Source organism: Catharus ustulatus, chromosome 14, assembly GCF_009819885.2.
Source record: "Catharus ustulatus isolate bCatUst1 chromosome 14, bCatUst1.pri.v2, whole genome shotgun sequence".
NCBI lineage: Eukaryota > Metazoa > Chordata > Aves > Passeriformes > Turdidae > Catharus > Catharus ustulatus.
In genome coordinates, this window is record NC_046234.1 from 5,674,980 (window position 1) to 5,695,457 (window position 20,478).

General features: G+C 53.1%; 1 protein-coding gene across 2 annotated transcripts in view; it reads left to right on the top strand.

Annotated features, from left to right (window-relative positions):
- The first annotated feature begins 279 nt into the window (after window positions 1-279).
- The window catches only part of LOC117002853 (gamma-aminobutyric acid receptor subunit beta-4), a 73,468-nt gene continuing 53,269 nt past the window's right edge, over window positions 280-20,478 (top strand). The window contains exons 1-2 of one of the 2 annotated variants that reach the window (XM_033072340.2): window positions 280-1,324; window positions 5,175-5,263. In XM_033072340.2, coding sequence (XP_032928231.1) covers window positions 1,245-1,324; window positions 5,175-5,263 — 169 coding nt within the window. In that variant the 5' untranslated portion in view covers window positions 280-1,244. The remainder of the gene's footprint in view (window positions 1,325-5,174; window positions 5,264-20,478) is intronic. The other variant, XM_033072339.2, reaches the window with a different exon arrangement.

A 20,478-nucleotide genomic window follows, 5' to 3' on the forward strand; every position in this document is an offset into this window, starting at 1 on the left:
AGTGTTTCAGGCAACCCCAGCACCCACCAGCGCTCACAGCTGAGCCACCCTTGCCCAGGCACAGCCCCCCAATTCCCAAAATGCCATCACCTTTCCCATCATCATCCCTGCGCCCACCTCCCCGGGGGAAAAAAACCAAAAAAACCAAAAATCCACCTCAGCAAAAATGCTCATCCATCCTCTCTGCAAGCCAGCAGGGGTTAATGCTGTCAGCCATGACGTCAGGATCCCAATTTGTCCGGAGAGTCCCCCTCCCCAAGCACAAACTCCCTCTCTCCTCCCCTCCTCTTGTGACTTTGCAATGAGCAGCAAAACTCCACAGGAGCTGCGGCAGCAGCACTAGGGAGATCCAGCCCCCCCTGCCAGAGCAGCTCCTACCGCAGACAGCCATTTATTTATTTGCTACACATGCATATATGTATCTTTTTTATTTACCGGGCTGCATTTGCTTTTCCTTTTTTATTTTTTCTTTCTTTTTAGCCTTTTCAGAAAACCTCCCAAGTGACGAGCCTGAGATTTCCCTACAATAAAATAAGTGCACGGTGGGGCTGGGTGGTTTCCCCTTCCCCCCTCGGAAAATAAAGAGGAAAGGGGGAGCAAATAGGTAAAATCCAGAATAAAACCATATTGCTTGAAAACTCACACGTCCTCCCTCTCCCTCCCTCCCTCTCTCTCTCTCTCACACACACACACACACACACACGCTCTTTCTCCTCCTCCTCCTCTCTGAAGGTGGGTAGCAGGAGCCATGCAACATCTGCAGAACCGGATGGCAAAAGAGCAGGAGGAAAAATAATCCAAGTGGAGTGCTCAGGGGACACTGAGTTGTTTTTTTTTTTTTCTTTTTCCTTTTTTTTTTTTTTTAAATTTTTTCCTTCTTCTTCTTGTGCTGCGTACCTGTGAGATTCGGTTTCACATTTTGCTGAGCCCATTTTGGGGCATTTTATTTTTCTTTCTCTTGGGATTTTCTCCGTTGCCAGAGGATGTCTCTTGTTGAGAGGATGCTGAAAGGAAGAAGAAACGAATTCTTTGACTGGCACTGAAGGAGTGGGGGGGTATTTTTCCCCCACATTTTTTAGGTTTTTTTCATTATTCTTTTTCTCTAGGAAATCATTAACTGGGGGGGGGGTTGGTTTCTTTTTTTCCCTCCCCCCCTTTTTTTTTGGAGGGGGATTTCAGAAGATCCATCTTTCTTTCCCCTCCCCTCCAAAGATTTTTTTTTTTCATCCTTCGTCTTTGTGGAAATGTGGACATTTCAGGCAGACAGATTGAGTGGAATCGTCTCTGCTTTAGCAGCTCTTTGTGTCGCCTGCTGTGCGCAAAGGTAAGGCTTGCGATCTGCAGGGACACGGGGGCTGGCACGGGGCTTGTTTGTCTTGTTTGGGGTTTTCTCCATCGCGCTGGATGTGGGGAAGGGGAGGGGGTTCCTTCCCCAAATCGCCCGCTATTGTTGTGCCGCTCCGGGGGGAGGAGGGATGCTCGGACACGGCACGAGGAGCAGCCCCTGCGCACCCAGAGGGCTGTGCCGTCCCTGCCCCAGCCCGGCGGATTCAGGGCTTTGCAGGGGAACATGGAGCCCGCAGGAGCTGCGCGACACCGGCACAGGCAGCCTGGGCACGGCCGAGCCTGCGCTCGCCTCGCTGCGCTGTGCCACAGCCCCGGCTCTGCGGAGCTCCGGGGGCGATGGCTCCGCACGGCTCACGGATTGCTGGCACCGACACGCTCCTCCGTGGGTGCCATCCACCGCCGTGCGTGTGCGCAGCCAGCCGTGTGTCACCGCACACCTCCGGAGCGCGGCTCCACCTGCCCTGCGTGCCACGGGGGAGTGCGAGCATCCCCTGCAGCTATTCCCGGCACTCGGAGCCCACCCAGCCCTGCCGAGGTGTGCGGGGCACACCTGTTTGCTCGCTCATCCGCCGCTTCCACAGCCGGCAGCAGCGCTGCCCGCGCTCGCTCCTCCGTGCGCACACCTGCGGGCAGGTGCCACTGTCCCTGCGCGCTGCCGGGCCGGCTCTGGCACCTCCCTGCTCGGGCAGCAGCGCTCCCGACACACACCCGGCTCCTGCTGGGGCTGGGGGTTTGTGCTCCCATCATTACAGACACACACCCGGCTCCTGCTGGGGCTGGGGGTTTGTGCTCCCATCATTACAGACACACACCCGGCTCCTGCTGGGGCTGGGGGTTTGTGCTCCCATCATTACAGACACGCACTCGGCTCCTGCTGGGGCTGGGGGTGCCCAGGTTTGTGATCCCATCATTACAGACACACACACACAGGTCCTGGTGGGGCTGGGGGTTTGTGCTCCCATCATTACAGACACACACACACGCTAATCCTTGTGGGGCTGGGGGTGCCCAGGTTTGTGCTCCCATCATTACAAACACTCAGCTCCTGCTGGGGCTGTAGATACCCAGATTTGTGATCCCATCATTACAAACACACACACAGCTCCTGCTGGGGCTGTAGATACCCAGATTTGTGCTCCCATCATTACAAACACACACACAGGTCCTGGTGGGGCTGTAGATACCCAGGTTTGTGCTCCCATCATTACAAACACACACACACACAGGTGCACCCACCTTGCCCACACCATTCCTGCGTGGTCCCTCTGTGTGGGGACACACATGGCCCTGTCCAAGCAGATGTGTGACATTTCAAGCCCACAGCAGCCCCCTTTGCTCTGAGGTGTGTCCCTGCATGTGTTTGCACACCCAGCACCGATTTTCACCCAGGCTCTGCGTGTGTATCTGTGCACAGCCAAGACCAAACACTCTCCATGTGCACAAGCCTCCAGCTACTCCTACACACCCCAGCCAGCAGCACGGGGTGCTGGGATGGAGATGTTTGGCTGCAAGTGTACGTGGATATGCAGAGCACATGCCCAGTGACACAGAATCAGGGGCACAGCTCTGAATTCAGATCACAGGCTGGCTGGATGTGCTCCCTGAGAGGATGCAGACCCACATTTGCCAGGAATAGCACTGGCATGCAGCTGCTCACCCACAGCTGGGCAAATGCTCGACTTGCCTCCTCAGTGGGAGGGATGTGGCTTTTTGGATCAGAGGGAGCACTGGCAGGAAAAAGACCTTGTCCTTAATCATGGTGGTTTATTCCTTCACTAGGCCACCTTGTAGCTGCTGAGGAGGAATGAGTCCCTGTGGCCCTGTTCCCACTCTGCCCCCTTCTGCAGGGCCCCTGACACATTGTTTACTGTCTCTGCCTCAATTTCCCTGCTTATATTAATGAGGTAAACACTGATTCCTGAGTTCATGCACTGTAACAAGCCAAACAGAGGTGTCTAAATCCCCTGAGAAATGCACAGTGTCCATGTTATGAATATAGAAATCTGTGTACTTAGGTATGGCTGTCTAGAGATGAGCAAACGCTGGTGCATAGTCGATCCTCAGTGACAGAACTGTGTTTTACATGCTTCAAAACCTCACACACCTGCAGAGAAATCCACAGGTGCAAGTGGACCTTGCAAGGCACACGGTGTTGTGCAAGTGCCCACCTGAGCACACCTCTCTGCCCTTTTCACAGTGATTAAAGCCATGCAAGGAAGGGCTCTGCCACTGTCAGAGGGGAGCTCAGACCCCTTCCCCTGCCAGCACAAGGGCTCCAAGTGCTGCCTCACATGTGCACATCCCTGCTGAGAAACTCCTGCACATCCAGAGCCCTGAGAGCTGCCCAGGCTCCCAGGTGGTCCTGCCTGCCTCACCCCACACCCCTAGCGAGAGGCTGGGCACCAGGGAACCTCAGGAGCCCACAGATGCTCCTCATACATCGTGTTTGCAGCCCAGAGCATCATCACAGCAGAGCAAGGTCTGCACCTCTGTCACCACTGTCACCTCCAGGCACCCCCAGGCACGCCAGCCCCTGGCTGGGATGTGGCCACACATCTGAGCAGGTTTTGTGGCTGCACCCAGTGCTCTCCTGTGCCCATGTGCACAGGCAGGGAGACCTTCCCACTCCGTGCAGCCAGGAGAGCACCCTGTCCGTCTGTGTGTCCGTGTGTCCAGGCAGGCACAGAGGCCGTGGTGCCGCTGTCCAGGCTGGCTGGGATGGATGTGGGAGGCGGTGCTGACAGGGTTCTTGTGGTGGGTGAGTGCAAAGAGCAGCGCCTGCCAGCGCCAGGGTCTCCATTCTCATGCAAAGCAGGGGACGAGGGTGGCACCGAGGCACAAACCCATCTACCCCGCAGCACTGAATAGGTCCGGTATTTTTAGCATCCCCTGCTCGCTGCTTTCCCACCTTCAGGCCTGGTTTGGCCCTTGGGCTGAGGTTAGAAGGAGCTCCCTTCCTGCTGTAAGGATGGATTGGTGTTCAGGAGGGCATGTGCCCCCCGTGTGTGCAGGTTAAAGGGCTGCCAGGGAAAGGATTGCTGCTGGCACACCGAGGGGAAGATGGACTCCCCTTCCCTGCCTCTGCCTCCTGATCTGCGTTGCTAAGAAGTCACAGTGATGCTGAGTGGCAGAAACTGGATTTTTACATGGCAGAGATCAGCTGTGTACTGAGGCCATAGGGGACAAGGAGCAGGGTTTGCTCTTTGCTCCAATAACCTGAAGAACCCCCTGGGTGCAGTGAGAAGCAGAGGCTGCCCTGGGCTGGGTGACAGGGCAGGGTCCCTGCTGGGGGCCACCTGGGGACCTTGGGACATGCCAGATCTGTGCTGGGTGATGTAAGGCATGGAGCAAGAGCCCAGCTTGGCTGGGGAAGGGGACTGAGCCCTGGAGAGACAGGCTGCAGCTGCCCCACGCACAGCCTGGGGACAGAAAGGACCATTTCTGCCTCTGTGTGTCTGTGCTTCCCTCTGAGGGCACAGGGATGCCCCCCAGGTGTGTGGGTCAGTGGCCAGGGTGCTCACTGAGGGGTGCTCACACCACAGGGACACCAAGGGACAGAGCTTGGGGTGCCCTGGAGGCAGGGTGAGCTGGAGGAGAGGAGCCAAAACACTGCTGAGACTTCTGAGCACCTCCCAGGATGGCTTGGGGGGGTTGTGGGCAGCTGGGGGGCTGGGAGCTGTGCCAAGGACAGAAAACACGAGTGAGAGAGGAATCAGAGAGCTGTGCACATGGCTGAGGGGTTCTGGGGTGTGAAGGATGCTGAGGTACCTGGCCAGGATCCCTGGTGTCACAAGGCATGACGAGAACTCTCCTCTTTTGTCTTTCAGCCCCTCCACTGGAAATATTTCTGTGGTGAAAGAGATTGTGGACAAACTGCTGAAGGGCTATGACGTCCGCCTCAGGCCTGACTTTGGAGGTACGGTGTGAGCTGGGCAGGGCAGGGCAGGGGCAGGGGCAGGGACAGGGGCAGGGGCTGTTCTGGGTCTGTGCTGGCCCCTGGGCTACCCACACACCACAGGGAGTGCTCCCCTCAGACATCCCCAGCCCCCACATCCTTATGCCCTCCTCCCTCACTTTTCTCTCCTTCTGCTCTCGCTGCTCCTCTCCTTCCATCATCTCTGCAGACACTGGATTGCCCATGGTGGGACATTTCTGGGGATATTTTGTCACAGCAGAGACACTCAGCTTTTCCTCTGCTCCAAGCTTTCCTCCATCACATCATCCCTCACCCATTTCTGCTCCCAATATTTTGGCTCTTTTCCCTGCAGAGGATCGAGGTGATTGCTGGTGGGGTTGTTGGTTGGCCTGAGGTTGAGCAAAGCTGCTCCCTCAGCAACAGTGAGGCATAAAATATTCCCTGGGGAGCTGCCATGCAGCAGGAGGATCTTCAATTCCTCCCTTGGGTCCTGTGAGCACACAGGAGGACCACAAGGACCTGGTGGAGATGAAATATGGGAAATCTTTGGGCACTGTCATGTTCCCAGGTCCAGCTGAGGTCCATTTCTTGGAAAAGCACAGGGAAGGGGATTTGAGGATTTCTGAGCTCAGCCTGCCAAGCTTGGCTGTTTTAAGTCTTTTCTGGGCAATGCTGTTTCCTCCTCATGTGTGGGGCTGGGGATGCTCAGCCCACAGGAGGACAGCTGCACACCAAGGTGTCCCTCTCATGGACTGATGGAAACAGGCTCATGCCTGGGCTCTCAGGGGAAGAGAGCCCAGGGACAATTATTTAGTGGTTCAAGGGAGCAGTTCTCTCCCAGCAGGGCTGATCCACAGCTCCTAGAACCTGGGAGTGGAGGAATGTCCTCACTGATTTCGTCAGGTTTTGAAGCACCCCAGTGTTTTGCTGTTTGCCATGACCAAACCCATCTCTCCTTGAAGCCTCTGCTTTCCCTGCCCCTCACCCAGACCTGCCCCATGCACTGACCACCCCACACCCTCCAGCAGAGCCTCCCCCCATCCCCACAATCACCATCCCCACCACCCTCATCTCCTTCTTCTACCCCAAGGTGCAACAGGGATTTTCAGGTGGTGCTGGCACCCTGGCCTCAGGGAGGGCTCAGGGGTGGGGAGATGATTCCCATCCCTCCACAGAGCTCAGGAGCACCTGGGGAGTCACCCAGTGCAGTGGGGACACACTTTGGATGCAGCACACAGGGCTCCCAAAGCTTCCCTCTCCTTTGAGCATGGGATTTGGCTGGCTTTGATTTGAAGGCTCTGCCCAGCAAACATGAAATGCCCCTGTTACCTGGCCAGCCCTGATCACAGAAATTGCTGCAGTCCCATTTTATGAGGGGGAGAGCCGTGGAGATGGCACAGAACTGGAGGAGACCCACAGTGTAAAGGCGTGGCAGTGAGTGTGACACAGAAAAGCAGGAGGGGAGCAGAGTCACAGAGCAGAGGGAGCCACGGCCTCGGGGTCCAGCAGCTTTTGTTTCCTGATTCCAGGTCCCCAGGGCACCAGGACAGGGCCTGCCCTTCCTTCAGTGCAGGGCTCTGCTGATCTGAGCAGTGCTTGGGCTGGGCTGGGCAGGCACTGCATCCTCCCGGGCTGCAGGATGGATGGGGCTGGGCAGCCCTGGCATTTCATTTGATTTTACTCTGGATTCCCAAAGTGCAAGCTGCATTTCTCCTCACTCAAGCAAACAAATACAATTATGACCATAACCCCCTTCCCTGTAATCTCCTCACTGTCACTCTTCACCTTTTCCTGTCCTTCCCCTTGCTCAGGAGAGAAGGTCCTGGTGGGGAGCCCCTTGGTGCTCATGGTGCAGGGGTGCCCAAACCATCAGCATCCCTGGCTCCCTGCCCCAGGACAAGCTTATCCAGGCAAAATTCCTGCAGCATTTCCAGCTGGGCTGACACAAGAGTCTGGAAGCTGGAGATGGTTGGTGTTGCAAAAGCAGGGGAAAGGGGTGGAAGTTTCTTTGTATCACTGCTGTGCCCAGTTCTCTGGGATTTGGATCAAACCCAGTGGGATCATGCCAGGAGCTGTCTAACCCTGTGTGGCTCCCAGTGCACCCACAGTCCTGCTGTGGAGAGGGTGAAGTTCTCCCCAAGAAGTTGTGTGCAGCTGGCACAGCCATAGAACGTACAGGAAGAGCATGAAGCTGTGCAGGGGAGGCTCAGGTTGGGTATAAGAAAAGATTCTTTCCCCTGAGGGTGACTGGGAGCTGGAAAAGCTCCCCAGGGAATGGTCACGTCCCCAAGGCTGCCAGAGCTCCAGGGGTGTTTGTACAATGCTCTCAGGCACAGGCTGGGGTTGTTGGGGTGGCATGGACAGGGTCAGGAGTTGGACTGGATGATCCTTGTGGGTTCCTTTGTGCTCTGGAAAAGGCACAGTTTGGGCAAAGCCCTGGGACCTGTATGTGTGCAGCCTGGCTGTCTCCCAGGGACGTGTGGGAGCTCCAGTTCCACTATCCCGAGGACAGGACTGCCCTGTGCTCCACCTGGGCTGCCCTGTGCTCCGCCTGGGCTGTCCTGCACCCCTCCCCTGCCTCCCAGCTGGGCTAAAGGGGTGTAAACCCAAACTGTGGGGGAGACAACCCCACCACCCCCTGTGCTCTCACCCTGGGAACAGCAGGTAGGGTGAGCTGGGAGCGCCCAAGGGGCACCTGGGAGGGGTGCAGGTCCTGCTGGCAGCCCTGTGCCCTGAAGGAATGCCATGGAGCTGTCCCAGGGCTGGCCAGGAGTGACCAGGGGGGCAGGCTGGACGGGCAGCTGCCTGCCTGAGTGCTCAGGACTGGAGCAAAGCTGCCCATGAAGCAGGGTGAGCTGTGCCTGCAAAGGCAGAGCCTCCAGCTCTCTGTGGCTCAGGGACGAGGCACTGGGGGCAGGAAGGTCCCAGCAGCCAGCACTGGGCTCCCCAGAGCTGTGGGCACAGCAAGGTCCTTCCCAGACAAATTCCCACGTGAGAAATGCAACCCACCAACGTGATGAAGCAGTCTGGCTCCCCTTCCTCCCTTCCCTGCTTTTTCCTGCTGCTTTCCCCATGTTTTCCTCCTGCAGCAGAGTTGTTTCCTTCTTGCCATGCTGCCCCCACATCAGTGGCAGTCACCCTGCACTGTCCCCCCCCCAGCCTTGTGGACAGTGTCCCACCTGCACGTCCTGGTGTCTCCTGCAGAGCAGGAGGGGCTGGGACCCTGTGGATGTGAAGGCACTGGCAGAACCTGCTCCCATGCACCACTGGCCATGGTGAGGCAGCTCTGCCCCTCACAGTCTGAGAGCCCCAAGGCTCACCCAGCACCCTGCCCAGGATGTGTTGCTTCAAATACAACTCGCAGCTCCCCAGCCCTCTTTTTTTTTTTTTTTGAAAAGGAGAAAGAGAACTCAGGCTAATGCCAAAAGGAGGACAGGCCTGCTGGGGATTGCAGTTCACTTTTTAATTTTGAGATGCCTCGTTAGCTCTGGGCCGAGCTGAGTGGCTGAGAAGCGTCAGGCACTCGCTGTCTCCCTCTCCCCCAGCCCCGGTGGGCTGAGGAGCAGCTCGGCTCTCAGGGGTGGTGCCGTGGCAAGGAGGGCCATGTGCTCACCTGGGGGCTCACTGAGTGGGGGGACACCAGAGGGGAAAGCTGGAGCTGTGTAGAGATGATGGAAAAATCAGGCAGCAGCTCCAGCAGAAAGGCATCCTGGTGAGGTGGGAGCAGCCTGAGGGGCTGTCCCCTTCATGTTTGAGCTGCCTGGAGTGTCACACCATGCTGGGGACATGTGGGACACTGCCAGGGTGGGACAGGCACTGAGGGGACAGGAGGGGTCGTGGTGTAAAGGGTCTGGCCAGGGCTGAGGCAGGGATCTGGAACAGCCTTCAGGAGGACACAGCAAGATGAGCCAGCTCTCCATGAGGGAGATCTTTGTCCTGGTCCTGCAAGAGCAGCAACAATGCAGAGAGAGCAGAGAGAGGGGTTTGGTCCTGTGGACACCAAATCACAGGTGGGAGCCATCCAGCTGAGGGATGGACAGCCTGGGGTGATTTATACAGCACACTAATTACACCACGAGGCGAGCAGGATGTTCATGATTCAGGACTGGTGAGCAGGGGATGCTGCAGAAAATGTCTGGGAATCATTGCAGAGCTTTCAGAGCAGCACCCTGGCTCTTGTGAGTGCTCTTAGGCACTCACTTTCCAAAGCATTAGCTCCACAGGAGGAAAAAGGGAAAAGAAAAAAAAGAAAAGAAAAGAAAGCAAACTAAGGCCATATTGCCCCAGGGTAGAGCAGGCAATGAAGGAATGGCAGGAAGAGCCCACTCGAGTTCAGTGACTCAGCTGCTCTCTGTTGGTGCAACGTTCCCAGCCCAAAACTTTGCAAGAGTTCCAAGCAGATGGCTCTTGATGGTTTTCCAGCATCATTTGCAGGTCTTGGTAGCCAAAAGCAAGGTGAGAGCACTCTCAGCTCTTTGCTGCCAGCCCTCCTGGAGTGCAGGGCTCCTGGTGTTTCTCCTGGGGGGTATGCAAGCATCTGGAAATGCCTACTGAGAGCAGAATGACCCTGAAGCCCTCGGGATTGCACAGAAAATCCTGGGCTTTCATGCCTGTAGATCCAGCAGCTTTCCCTGCCCCATTTTTAATTCAAACTTCCCTAAGGAAAATTAGCACTTAGGGGGTTTTGGGTTGCAATGAGCCTGTGTCCTGCTTCTCTGCTTTGTGTCATGGGTGAGGCTTCCCAGCTCTCATTGCTCTCATTTGGGATATCCAAACCCCTCTTTGCTGCAACATCTTGGCCTTCCCCCTCCCTGTCCCTGCCCCTCCTGCTCCCAGCTCCTCTCTGCTCCATCACACCTCCATCCACCGGGGCACCCAGCCCTGCTCCCCTGCCCTGTTCATTCCCCAGTGCTCCTTCTTCAGTGGCCACTCCAAACCCAGTGGAGCTGGGGGTGAAATCCTCAGCCTTTCCCTGTGTAACAGCATCACTTGAAAGCCAGAATTGTAAAAATAAATGATTGCTGATGCATAAAGTGTTGCAGTGAAGCATCGTCAGTGGTTCAGGGCTCCAAAACTGGCGGGGCTGAGTGGCTGCTCTGGCTGGCAAGGATGCAGCAGGGGATGGGGGTTTTGTTATTTCCCTGCCCCACCAGCCCTGTGTGCCCAGCACACAGCTGCTCTTAGTGGTGCTGTGCTGGAAGGAATTTGGTTTTTTCCATGGTCAAGGCTGGTGGAACTGTTAAAACCTTCCCAAAACGTCCCTGTTTTCCACTGCATGTCGGGTGGTGGTGGTGTTTTTGCAGGCAGCTAGATTGCTTTGGATTTTTGAAGGGGAGGGGGGAGGAAATTTTGGGAAAAATGATTCAGAAATTTCTGAGAACAAGCCAAAACATGTACGTGCTGGTTTTTGGGGTTTTTTTCTTTTCTTCCTGTCCTAAAATGTTGGGGGATGAAATCGGCAGCATGTACTGCAGGGCTGGCCCTGTGCATGTGGAGCAGGTGGGTCCCTGGGGCCACCAGCGACCTGGCTGGCACAGGGGCTGTGTCCCCACTGCCTCTGGTGTGGGGCAGCACCTCAGAGCATGATCCTGCTGCAGGAGGACCAGGGTGTGGGGCTGGAAGGGAGCACTGGGTGCTGGTCCTGGGCTGCCTGCCTGGGGCAGGAGCTGCTCACCTGCATTCCTAGGCTTTAGTTCTCAGCTTTCCCCTCCTCTTTACAGCAAAAAATGTTTAAATCTCAGAGCAGCCAGGTTCAATTCTCCTTTTTCTTCTGAGATGCCTTGAACCAGCCCTTTTGGGGCAGGGAATTGAGATTTAGCAGGAAGGCTCTGGTCCCACCAGGGACAGGACTTGCCCAGAGTTGGGCACGGGTGAATCTGAAATGCTGCACTTCACAGAGGCTGGCTCCTGCAGGAAATGTCACCCTCCTGTCCCCACACCGAGGCTGGGCAGGAGAGCAGCTCTGGGTTAGAAAGCAGAGGGGTAATTATGGATCAGGCTGGAGAAAGGAGTTATTGAGGAGGCAGAGACACAGCTGTCTGGGAAGTCTGTAAAGCCCAGTGTCACCAAGGGCAAAGGAAAGGTGCAGACCTGCCAGGAGTGCCCCTTTCCTTCCTGAACAAAGAGCATTAAGAAAAGGCCGTGCTTGGTCAGTAAAACTGGCTGCAGCTGTGCAGCCCCCACTTCCTCCCCAGTTTTTGTGACTTCTGGCTCCAGACCATGGGTCACATCCTCTCTAGGGCTAATCCAGAAGGAAGATGACAACCTCCTGCTGTTGTGTCTTACTTCATTAAGTGAAGTGGCAGGAAATGAAAGGATCCCGTCCTTCTTGGGACATATGTGGATGTTAACACATTGCCACATGACGGAATGCCTATTTTTTTCACTTTGCTCTTTTTATACGAAATACACGCTGCGAAAAGGACTTGGAGGCTGTAAAGTCAGACACACAAGACTTCAGGAGAAGCCAGGATTGGGGTTTCTCTGGGGATCTATATCTGGTTTCCTTGTGCATCAGGAGGCAAGGTCCAAGCGTTGCTTCCTCCTGGGCAGCCCTACAAGATGCCATTTGCACATGGAGCTGATTTTTCTCGTTGCCTTCTCTCCAGAGGGGACAGGCTGGGGGCATGGCAAGGGGGACAGCTGAGGTGATTGGGGTGGGTTGAGGTGATTGTCTGATGCCAAGCCTGGGACTGAGCACCCCAATCCACCTTGGACTTGTGCTCTCCTGGCTGTTTTGTGCTCAGACCTGCTCTCCCCACAGCACAGCTGATTCTGTGACTGCTCTCAAGCACAGCAGCACAGCAGGAGCGTGTTCACACCTCTGCCCAAGGTGTACCCAAAGGTATCCCCTGCTGAGGGGTGCCCAGTGAAAATGTGATTTTCCAGGATGCTCTGCAGCGCTGGAGCCAGTTTGGAGCACAGCTCCTATTGATTTCAGCCACAGCTGTGAGTGCTCAGCCCCAGTGCCCCAAGAGAGGGACACACAGAGTTCACTGAAATCCTGAGCTGCGGGTAGGACAGAGCACAGAGCCTGTGACACATCCAGTCCTGAGGAACAGGGCTCAGCCACAAAAACATCTTCCCTGTCCTGTGGGCTTCCCTCTCACTCACTGCAGCCTCCCTCCTGCAAATCCATCCTCTATCAATCAAGGAAAAGGAATGAGCAAGGATGCTGGGGACAGTTTAATTAAGAACTGGCTCCATGACATCCATCCAGCAGTGGGCATCCTTCCACCTAACCTCCATCCATTTTGTTTTCCTCACGATTTTCTTCTTGAGGGCAATAATATTTTAGGATATTAGACCAGCCCCTTCCTCCAGTGTGACAGAGCTTGTGAACCTCTCACTGCACACTGTGCATTCATGTGTGGCCACACATATTATCCTCCTTTTGAGACAGAAATCTCTGGCACAGAGCAGTGGGGGCAGTTTTGGGGGAAGACAGCAATGGAGATGAGTTCCCCTGAGTCTCAGCCCAAAACGTGGGTTTCTGAGCAAGCTGTGTGCCTGCCACAGAGCTGTGCCTGCTTCTCAGGATTTGCTGTCCAGTGGGGAACATGAAGTTTTGCTGTCATCCATTCCAGTGCACTTCCACTGCAACTGGAGGAGGTGCTGATTCTCATGCTTTTGCCCAAGCCTGTGTGGGATAAATGCATCTGGTTGCCCAGGGCACAGCTTTTATTCCAGGAATTTTACCTCCACCCTTAGTCATAGATTATTTTTTTACATCAAGATGCAATGTATTCGAGTTACTGATTAGCAGAATAATTCCAATACTTCTTAATTAAATATCTGACTAAAAGCAGATTGTTGTTTATAGCCAGTCTGGAGGATGTTTGGCCACATCACCTGGACCCACTCTCCTCCCTGACAAACATCTACGTAGCACTCACCATTTCTGAGATTATTCCTGCCAGTAAACTTGCCTTCGAGGGACTGCCACTGAAAGCAGGATGTGAAAGGAGTGGAAAATCCATTAGTAGAAGTCCTTTTGATTACTCAAAATATATTCCCACCGCCCTGGAGCTGTTCATCAGAGCAGCTTTACATACCTGCATTGTTCATCTCCTAAGACTCCCAGTATCCCAGTTAGGCAGAGAAGTATTTTTAATCCATAAAACACCAAATGGAAAAGCCAAGGAATGTGCTGTGGTTTTACTGCTGTGTGAAAGAGGATCTGTGCGTGCATGTCACTTTTCTCACCTATGTCTGGTTCAAAGAAAAACAGTTGGAGGCTGCTGCAGTGTCAGGATGTAAGAGGGGTTTTTCTGGTGGTACTGAGAGTTTTGGTCTGTAAAATCCATTCTTGCAGAGAGCTCTTGCTGGAGGTTTTTATACCTTGATATTTCATGTGGAATATCATGCACTTGTTAAAGCATGACCAGAAACATGGACCAGACAAAAGATGTGTCTAATGAAGGCACGAGGGCTTTCAGAGAATTCACATCTCGTGTGAGAAAGGGCAAAGGTGGGTGGTGGAGCACAGGCTGGCCAGCTAAAGAGATTTTCTGGAGATCCAGGGATTGAGCCTGTTCCATGAAATGGAAGGAAGCAGAGCTCTTCTCCTTCCTGCTGGGATGTGGGAGCTGCTGTTTGCTGTGAGCAGAGCAGGAATTTCAGGCTGGCTTGGGAAGCACTGATCATGCTGTTCCTATAGGCTGTTTTTCTGGCTGTGGCATTTATCCCTGCTTCTGTGTCACAGCTGAAAACTCTTTTTTTCCCTCTGATCTTTCCCCCCTCCCCTTTCTGTTTCTCCTGTTCTTTGCAGTCCTGCAGGAACAGTGCTGTTAAATAATTGTGCTTGTGACAGGGCTGTGTCCAGAATTCCCCTCCCTAGACCTCAGGACCTCGTAGTTCAGCTCTGGGATGACTCTGAGTGCAGCTCTAGTTGGAAGAGAGACTCTGTAAAATTACATCTTGTTGTTCCATATTTATTCTCCCTCAGTGGTTTCCATGTCAAACTTGCTCAGTTTACCAGTCAAAACAAGATATTTCTACCTGCCAGCTCTGCCAGCTCAGCCTGGGCTCTGGAAATCAAGCTGTGCTCTCTCTGCCCTGGACATCATCACTCCCCAAAAAGGATTCTCAAATCAGGCCTGAGCTGGATGTGATGTTGAGTGTGCACAAAAATTATTTGGTTTTGGGTGGTTTTAGGGACTCTGTGTGACAGATCTCAGTAAGGCTCCTGTGCTGTGCAATTATTGACTAAATAATCCTCCCCACCACCTGGGGGAGGCTGGGCCACCACTGGGGCCACTTTACACCTTGGGGACACCAAAAGGGAGCAGGTCTTGGGGGTGATGCCAAAAACCCACAGCAGCACCAGGAGGGGCCCTGGGAAGCTCTGCTTCCTGCTATTCTCTTTATTTGTGAGAACAGACCTAAGCCCCTCCTGAGCTCTGGGCCACCAGATTGTGACCTTTCCTTCAGAGGTGGTGTCCTGTGGAATCCCCACAGGGAACAGGCAGGTGGGCAGAGAAATGTCATGGTGTAGCCATAGGAAAAGCTCTTAATTTATGTTCACAAATAATTCCCCTTCTGGTGGATGAAGTAGAAGGACTTTGCTCAACACCCCTTCCGAGAAAAACTGAAATTTTGTAAATTTGATCATTGTCAAAATATTTAACAAACCACTAAACGTGGCAGAAAAGACATTTACTGTGTGTGATCATGTCATAGAGCAGGAAAGCCAGGAAGGGGGTCCTGCACTGCTTTCAGCTTTCACTCCTGTGCTTCTCAGTGAATCCCCAGGGGCTGTCAGCCAGGAGGGACACCAGAGCCTGTCCCTGTCCCTGTCCCCCAGAGAGGCTCCACCCTGAGCCTGCAAAGCCACTGCAGCCACTGAAAACCACGGTGGGCTCTTACCTGTGGCAGGGGAAGAAACTGGGTGAATGCTTTGGCTCCTCTGTCACCCTGTGCTCACATTTGGGACAGGCAGCTGAGCTGGGAGAACACCAGAGTGCCCCTTGCTCCTCCACAGAACACCCAGGGTGGCTTTTGTGGCCAGCAGACCTTCCCAAGCACATCCCCTCAGCTGCCTGGAGTAATTCCTGCTCTTCTCTTGCACTCTGTGATGATTCACTGCTCCCTTTCAGGAGCTTGGTGCTGACACCACAGCAGGTGACATCTCCAGGCTGGGGACCCTGTGCCAGGGGAAAAGCCACGTCCAAGGGCTGTGCTGGCCAGTCCAGGGGGGGATGCATTAAAAGGGGGTGCCCATGACAGTGGCAAAGCTCTGGGTGTAAGATCAGAAGCTGCCAGGCCAGGAGAAGAGGCCACCCAGGTCACAGATGTCACCTGGACAGGTCTGCAGGAAAACCCACTCTCCTGGCCCCTGGAGAAGGATCTCAGCTTGGCAGGAAATTTTTGGAAGTGAGGAGAGGGTAGGCTATGAGCTGAATTCTTATCCTCCTTTCACAGCAAAAATAGAACATTTATCACAAGTTCCCCTACATGTTTTTCTTCCCCATTGCACACTAGCTCCTTGCTAGTATTTGAAGCTCCAGAAAAAAGAAATTGATGAGTACTCAAGTTAATAATGTGTGCTTATTGTGTTGATGAATTGCTGGAGATGAATATATATGTAAAAGCTCTGCAAGATTCACTCATCCATGCATCCTGAGTGAAAGCAATTATTTTGGTGAGTAAATGGGACTTAGTTTTATGTCTTAATAAAGAGGTTCTGGGCTAAAAGGCAACTTTTGTCCCGGACATTACTGCAAATCAAGTCTCACTGAAATAATGGAGGCACCAGCACAGGGGCAATCTTTCAAAAGTGAACATCTTAGAATCTTTTTTCCTACAAAACTCTTGCAGTTCCTGGTCACCATTGAATTTTGTAAGATCTTCAGAAAGGGCAGGACCACCTGAACAAATCAATCCAAGAGCCTCAGAAATGGAGGGATACAAACTTCTCATCCATGGATGGCATTTGGAAAGGGGGAGGCTTGTTTTCATGTGTGTGCTTTGTTTCTCGTGATTCCTGACTGAGATATGAATTTAATGTGAATGCACTGATATTTTCAGGCCTGACTCACTCAATTTTTTCAATACTTGCCCTGTAAATTGTCCTGACTGCTCCTGAGCACAACCTTGGGCATGGCACAAGTTTAGCACCAGATCCCACCCTGGCCCTCTTGTTCCTTTTGATTTTTCCCCACATGCTGGGGATGCCCAACTAGATCCAATCCAGGAGTTACATCCTTTAAAAACAAGAGTCTGGAAACAGTGATGAGGAGGTGTGACAAACTCATAAAAATAACTAAAACAGGGAGGAAAAAAGAGAAAACACCTTGTTGCTGTCACTTTGATAAAAATGACAAGTCCAGGTATTTTGTTGTTGTTACAAACACTTCTAAGGCAGAGAAACGGATTTGATGTGAACAGAGGAGCTTGTGTTAACCCATTTAAATTAATTTGGCTCAGCTCATTTGCAGCTAAGGGGATTAGATGGCTCAGGACCTGGTAACTGTGAGGCTGATTTCCCAGACAGGTCACTTCCCATAGCCCAGGCCAGGTCTGCAGCTGCTTTGGGGAGGATATTTCCAGTGCACACAAGAGAGAGGCTCCTCCATGGAGAAAACATTTATTGCTCACGTGCCAGGAAAGCTCCAGCACTGAAAAGCGGGGTCAGCACCTTTGTGCCAACATCCAGCAGCACCACCTTTGATTTGGGGGTGGTTTGGCTGTGAAGAAGAAGATTCTGTGGTTTTCCAGGTATTTTGCTGCACTCCTACCTCCTGGCTCTGCAAGGAGTGTTATGATGCTGGGGGGGGATCCCAGTGCTTGGGACTCAGCCCTAACCTTTGAAACCTGTGTGCCTCTGTGGACCTTGCAGCACCAGAGCTGGCAGAAAAATTGAACATTTGCCATTGTACAGAGTGGTTTTGAGGCTGAGATAGGTCCTGGGGGTTGGTTTTCTCAGAGAGTGGCCTGGGGAGGTGGAGATGGGGCAGCTCCTGTGGTGAGTGTGCTCTGTACATGGTTAAATACCTGGTTAAATACCCTGCTTGCTTCTGCACCCAGGAGTTCAAAGTGCTTCGTGTTTGTGTGCAATCCCTTCTGAAGGAAGCAAGGCAGGGGAACAGGTGCTGGGCTGGGAAAGGAGGAGCAGGGGGGTGCCAAAGGCCTCTGAGCCTGCCCCAGCTGGAGGAGCAGAGGCTCTGGCAGTGCCCTGGCTGGCCCTAGGGGATGGGACAGTCACAGGCTCTGAGGACCTGAGTGAAAACAAAAGCACTGGGCTATTCCTGAGTCCAGCAGCCTCCCCAGGCAGCAGAGCTGAGCCCCAGGGCTGCTCTGGAGGGATGCACTGCCTGCCAGGATGCTGACAGAGGTAGGAGGGAAGTCTTCTCAGGTGGAGCGATGTGGGGGTGGCTGAGCAGCGTGGGCACAATGCTTCACACTGCTGCTGGGGAGAACAAGCCTGGCTTGTGCTGCTCTGCTGTCACTCTACAAGAGGCACTTGCTTGGCAAGCCCTGCTGTCCTCCTGCTACTACTCTTGGTGGAGGAGAGCTGGAGGGACCTGGGATGCTCAGTGTCTCTGCTTTCCTGGGATTTGCTCAGTGTAAACACAGGGAAATGTGATATTTCATAGTGCCAGCTCTGCAGAGAGGATCCAGCAGGGGAACTCAGCGTGTGCCCTGCAGAGCTGGGCTGTGGGGTCCCATCCTCCAGAGTCTGCAGCACTGCTCTCATCTCCCAAGGGTCGGGTCTGGATCCATCTTCTGCAGTGTCCCAACAAAGAGTGCAGTGGCAGTGACATCCCTGCAAGCAGGCTGGCTGCTGGCTCAGCTGGGCACTGCCAGCTTTAGGGGAAGGATGGGAGCTGGCTCCCAGCCCCCTTGGTAAAGTTGCTCTCAAAGAGTTGATTGCTTGGACCCACTGGTCAATGCCAGGCTGATGATGGTCAGTTCTGGTGAGGTGATGCAGTTGTGTGTCTCTAAATCAGAGCCTGACAAAGCTGAGAACTTATTTTCCTCTTGCTTTGCTGTAACCTTTGCAAATGTGCATCACGTGGGCAAGAGATTCACAGGCAGAAGCTGTTGGGAGAGTGTTTTCATCACTGAGGATGAAACAGCTTCAAAAATCTATCTCCTGAATATTGACCTAGGCCTCTTCCAAGAACAGATGATGTTCTGAGTAGTCAGTAACTTTTTTTTAATGCTGAGAACCCTGTGTGTGTGTGTACAGGTGCTCTGCTGGACTGGGTCCACTGGCAATCCAGATGCTGTCAGGGTTGGTGTCTGCTCCCTTGTTCCATTTTTAAGCCTGTACATTTGAGACCTTGTTTTTATTCAGCCTGGGTAGCTGTCTACCAACATCTTTTAAAATCAACCTTGATTTAGCTTCCTCTGTAATCCTTCAATCCCTCTGGGACAACTTGTACAGTGTTTTTGCAGCCAGCTGATTGTTCTCTCTCACTTCCAAATTTCCATGGGATACTTGCAATATCCCACTCTAATACCTACTAATCCATTAAAAATACCTGTGAGATAGATTAGGCAATCCACTGTGCCTCACAGATTGTGCTCCTTAACTCTCTGCTGGCCCTGGAACAGGCACAGAATGGGTGCTACACCTGTCCTGGGAAAGCACTGTTCCTCCAGGAGGATCCCTCAGCCCTGGCTCAGGAGCAGGCACAGTTTGTTGAGATGTTCTGTGTCTGCTCAGATCCACAGGGATGTTCTGTGATGTTCAGACCCACAGAGATATTCTGTGATGTGCAGATCCACAGGGATGTTCTGTGACTGCTCAGACCCTCAGGGATGTTCTGTGACTCTCAAACCCACAGGGATGTTCTGTGGCTCTCAGATCCATAGGGACACTCCCTGTGACAGCAGGCTGGGGCTGTGGCTGCTGGTATCAGGGTTAACCTGTGTGTTTGCCAAGAGCATCTCAGGGAGCAGTGCTGGCAGGAACAGGGGTCAGCACAGGGCTGTGGCTCCTGCTTCATCACTGAACAGGAGCCTCATTGCTTGTACCATGTTCTTGTTTGGATATTCCAAAAGTCTGCTCAAGAGCTGTGCTGTGGTTGTACCCTTCCTTAGGTGCTCCATTCCACCTCTGTGTTGTCCTTGGTATCATCATGCTGGTGAGAGCTTCCTCCAGCTTGGCATTTTCCTTGGGAAGTCTCAAGTATTCCCCTCTGTTAAATGAATATTTCAAGTTCAGTTGTCTCACTGGATGAGGTGACAGTGCCAGGATTCCAGGAGAGGAGAATGGCACAGGCTGGAAATCCTCATTATCCTCCTTGCACAGGGTGGTGCTGTGCCTGGTGTGGTGTGGATGGATGGAATTCAAACCAGGGTTAGGCAAAATTTCATTCAGAGCATCAGCTCAGTGCTGTAAAAAGGGCCAACCCTCCCTGAAGGAGTATGGGGAAATGCAGGAAACCTGTCATACCCAAGAAGATGTTTTCTGCCAGACCTACTTGGAGAGCAGCTGCAGTCTCCATGGGAACCAGTGGTGGTAGATATCCTTCCTGCCCCTGCAGAACCATGAATCCATGGGGAAAGAGCAGGCACTGACTCCCCAGACACCCTGGAGGCCAGGGCCCTGTATTTTAGCCCCAAAATCCCACTGAGAGGTTCCTCAGCAGTGATAAGTCCCTCATAAAATGTGTTCCCCCCTAGACGAAAAGGCAATTCCAGATGTGCTGAGTTGCCTTGAGACCACCTCTCCTTCTCCATCTCTCAGTGCCTGAAAGTGTAAAGCCTTGGAGGGCTTTGCCCTTTGAAATCCAGGGGATTCCAAGGGGTGACCTGCTGGGAGTAGAGAGAAAGCTTCACTATCAGCCTCTGAATGTGTTTGATGTTCCTGGCTCTTGTGCTAAACCTGGCAAAAGAAATGCAGAGCACTGGCTGTGGATAGGGGAGAGATCATGGAAATAAGAGTGGGAAAAAAAAACAGATGGGAAAAGGATTAGAAAGTGTTAAATGGATGTTTAAACCTAGATTTTACTGGAAAAGTTTGAGTAGGTTCTTAAGGGACCCTGCTGAACTCAGTGGTTCTAGATGTCACTGCAAATCAGATGCTGGATGAAAGTGGTTCCCAGAACATTTCTGCTTTCATGATACATGGTCAACTTTCCTTGTTCCTCAAGCAACGTTTACACTGAACTGAGTTTGTGCTTGATGCTGTACATAAGCTAAAATAAAAGGAAAAGAACAGGAAAATCAGTGTTGGGAAACTTCTTTGTGATTTGGCTTGTGTA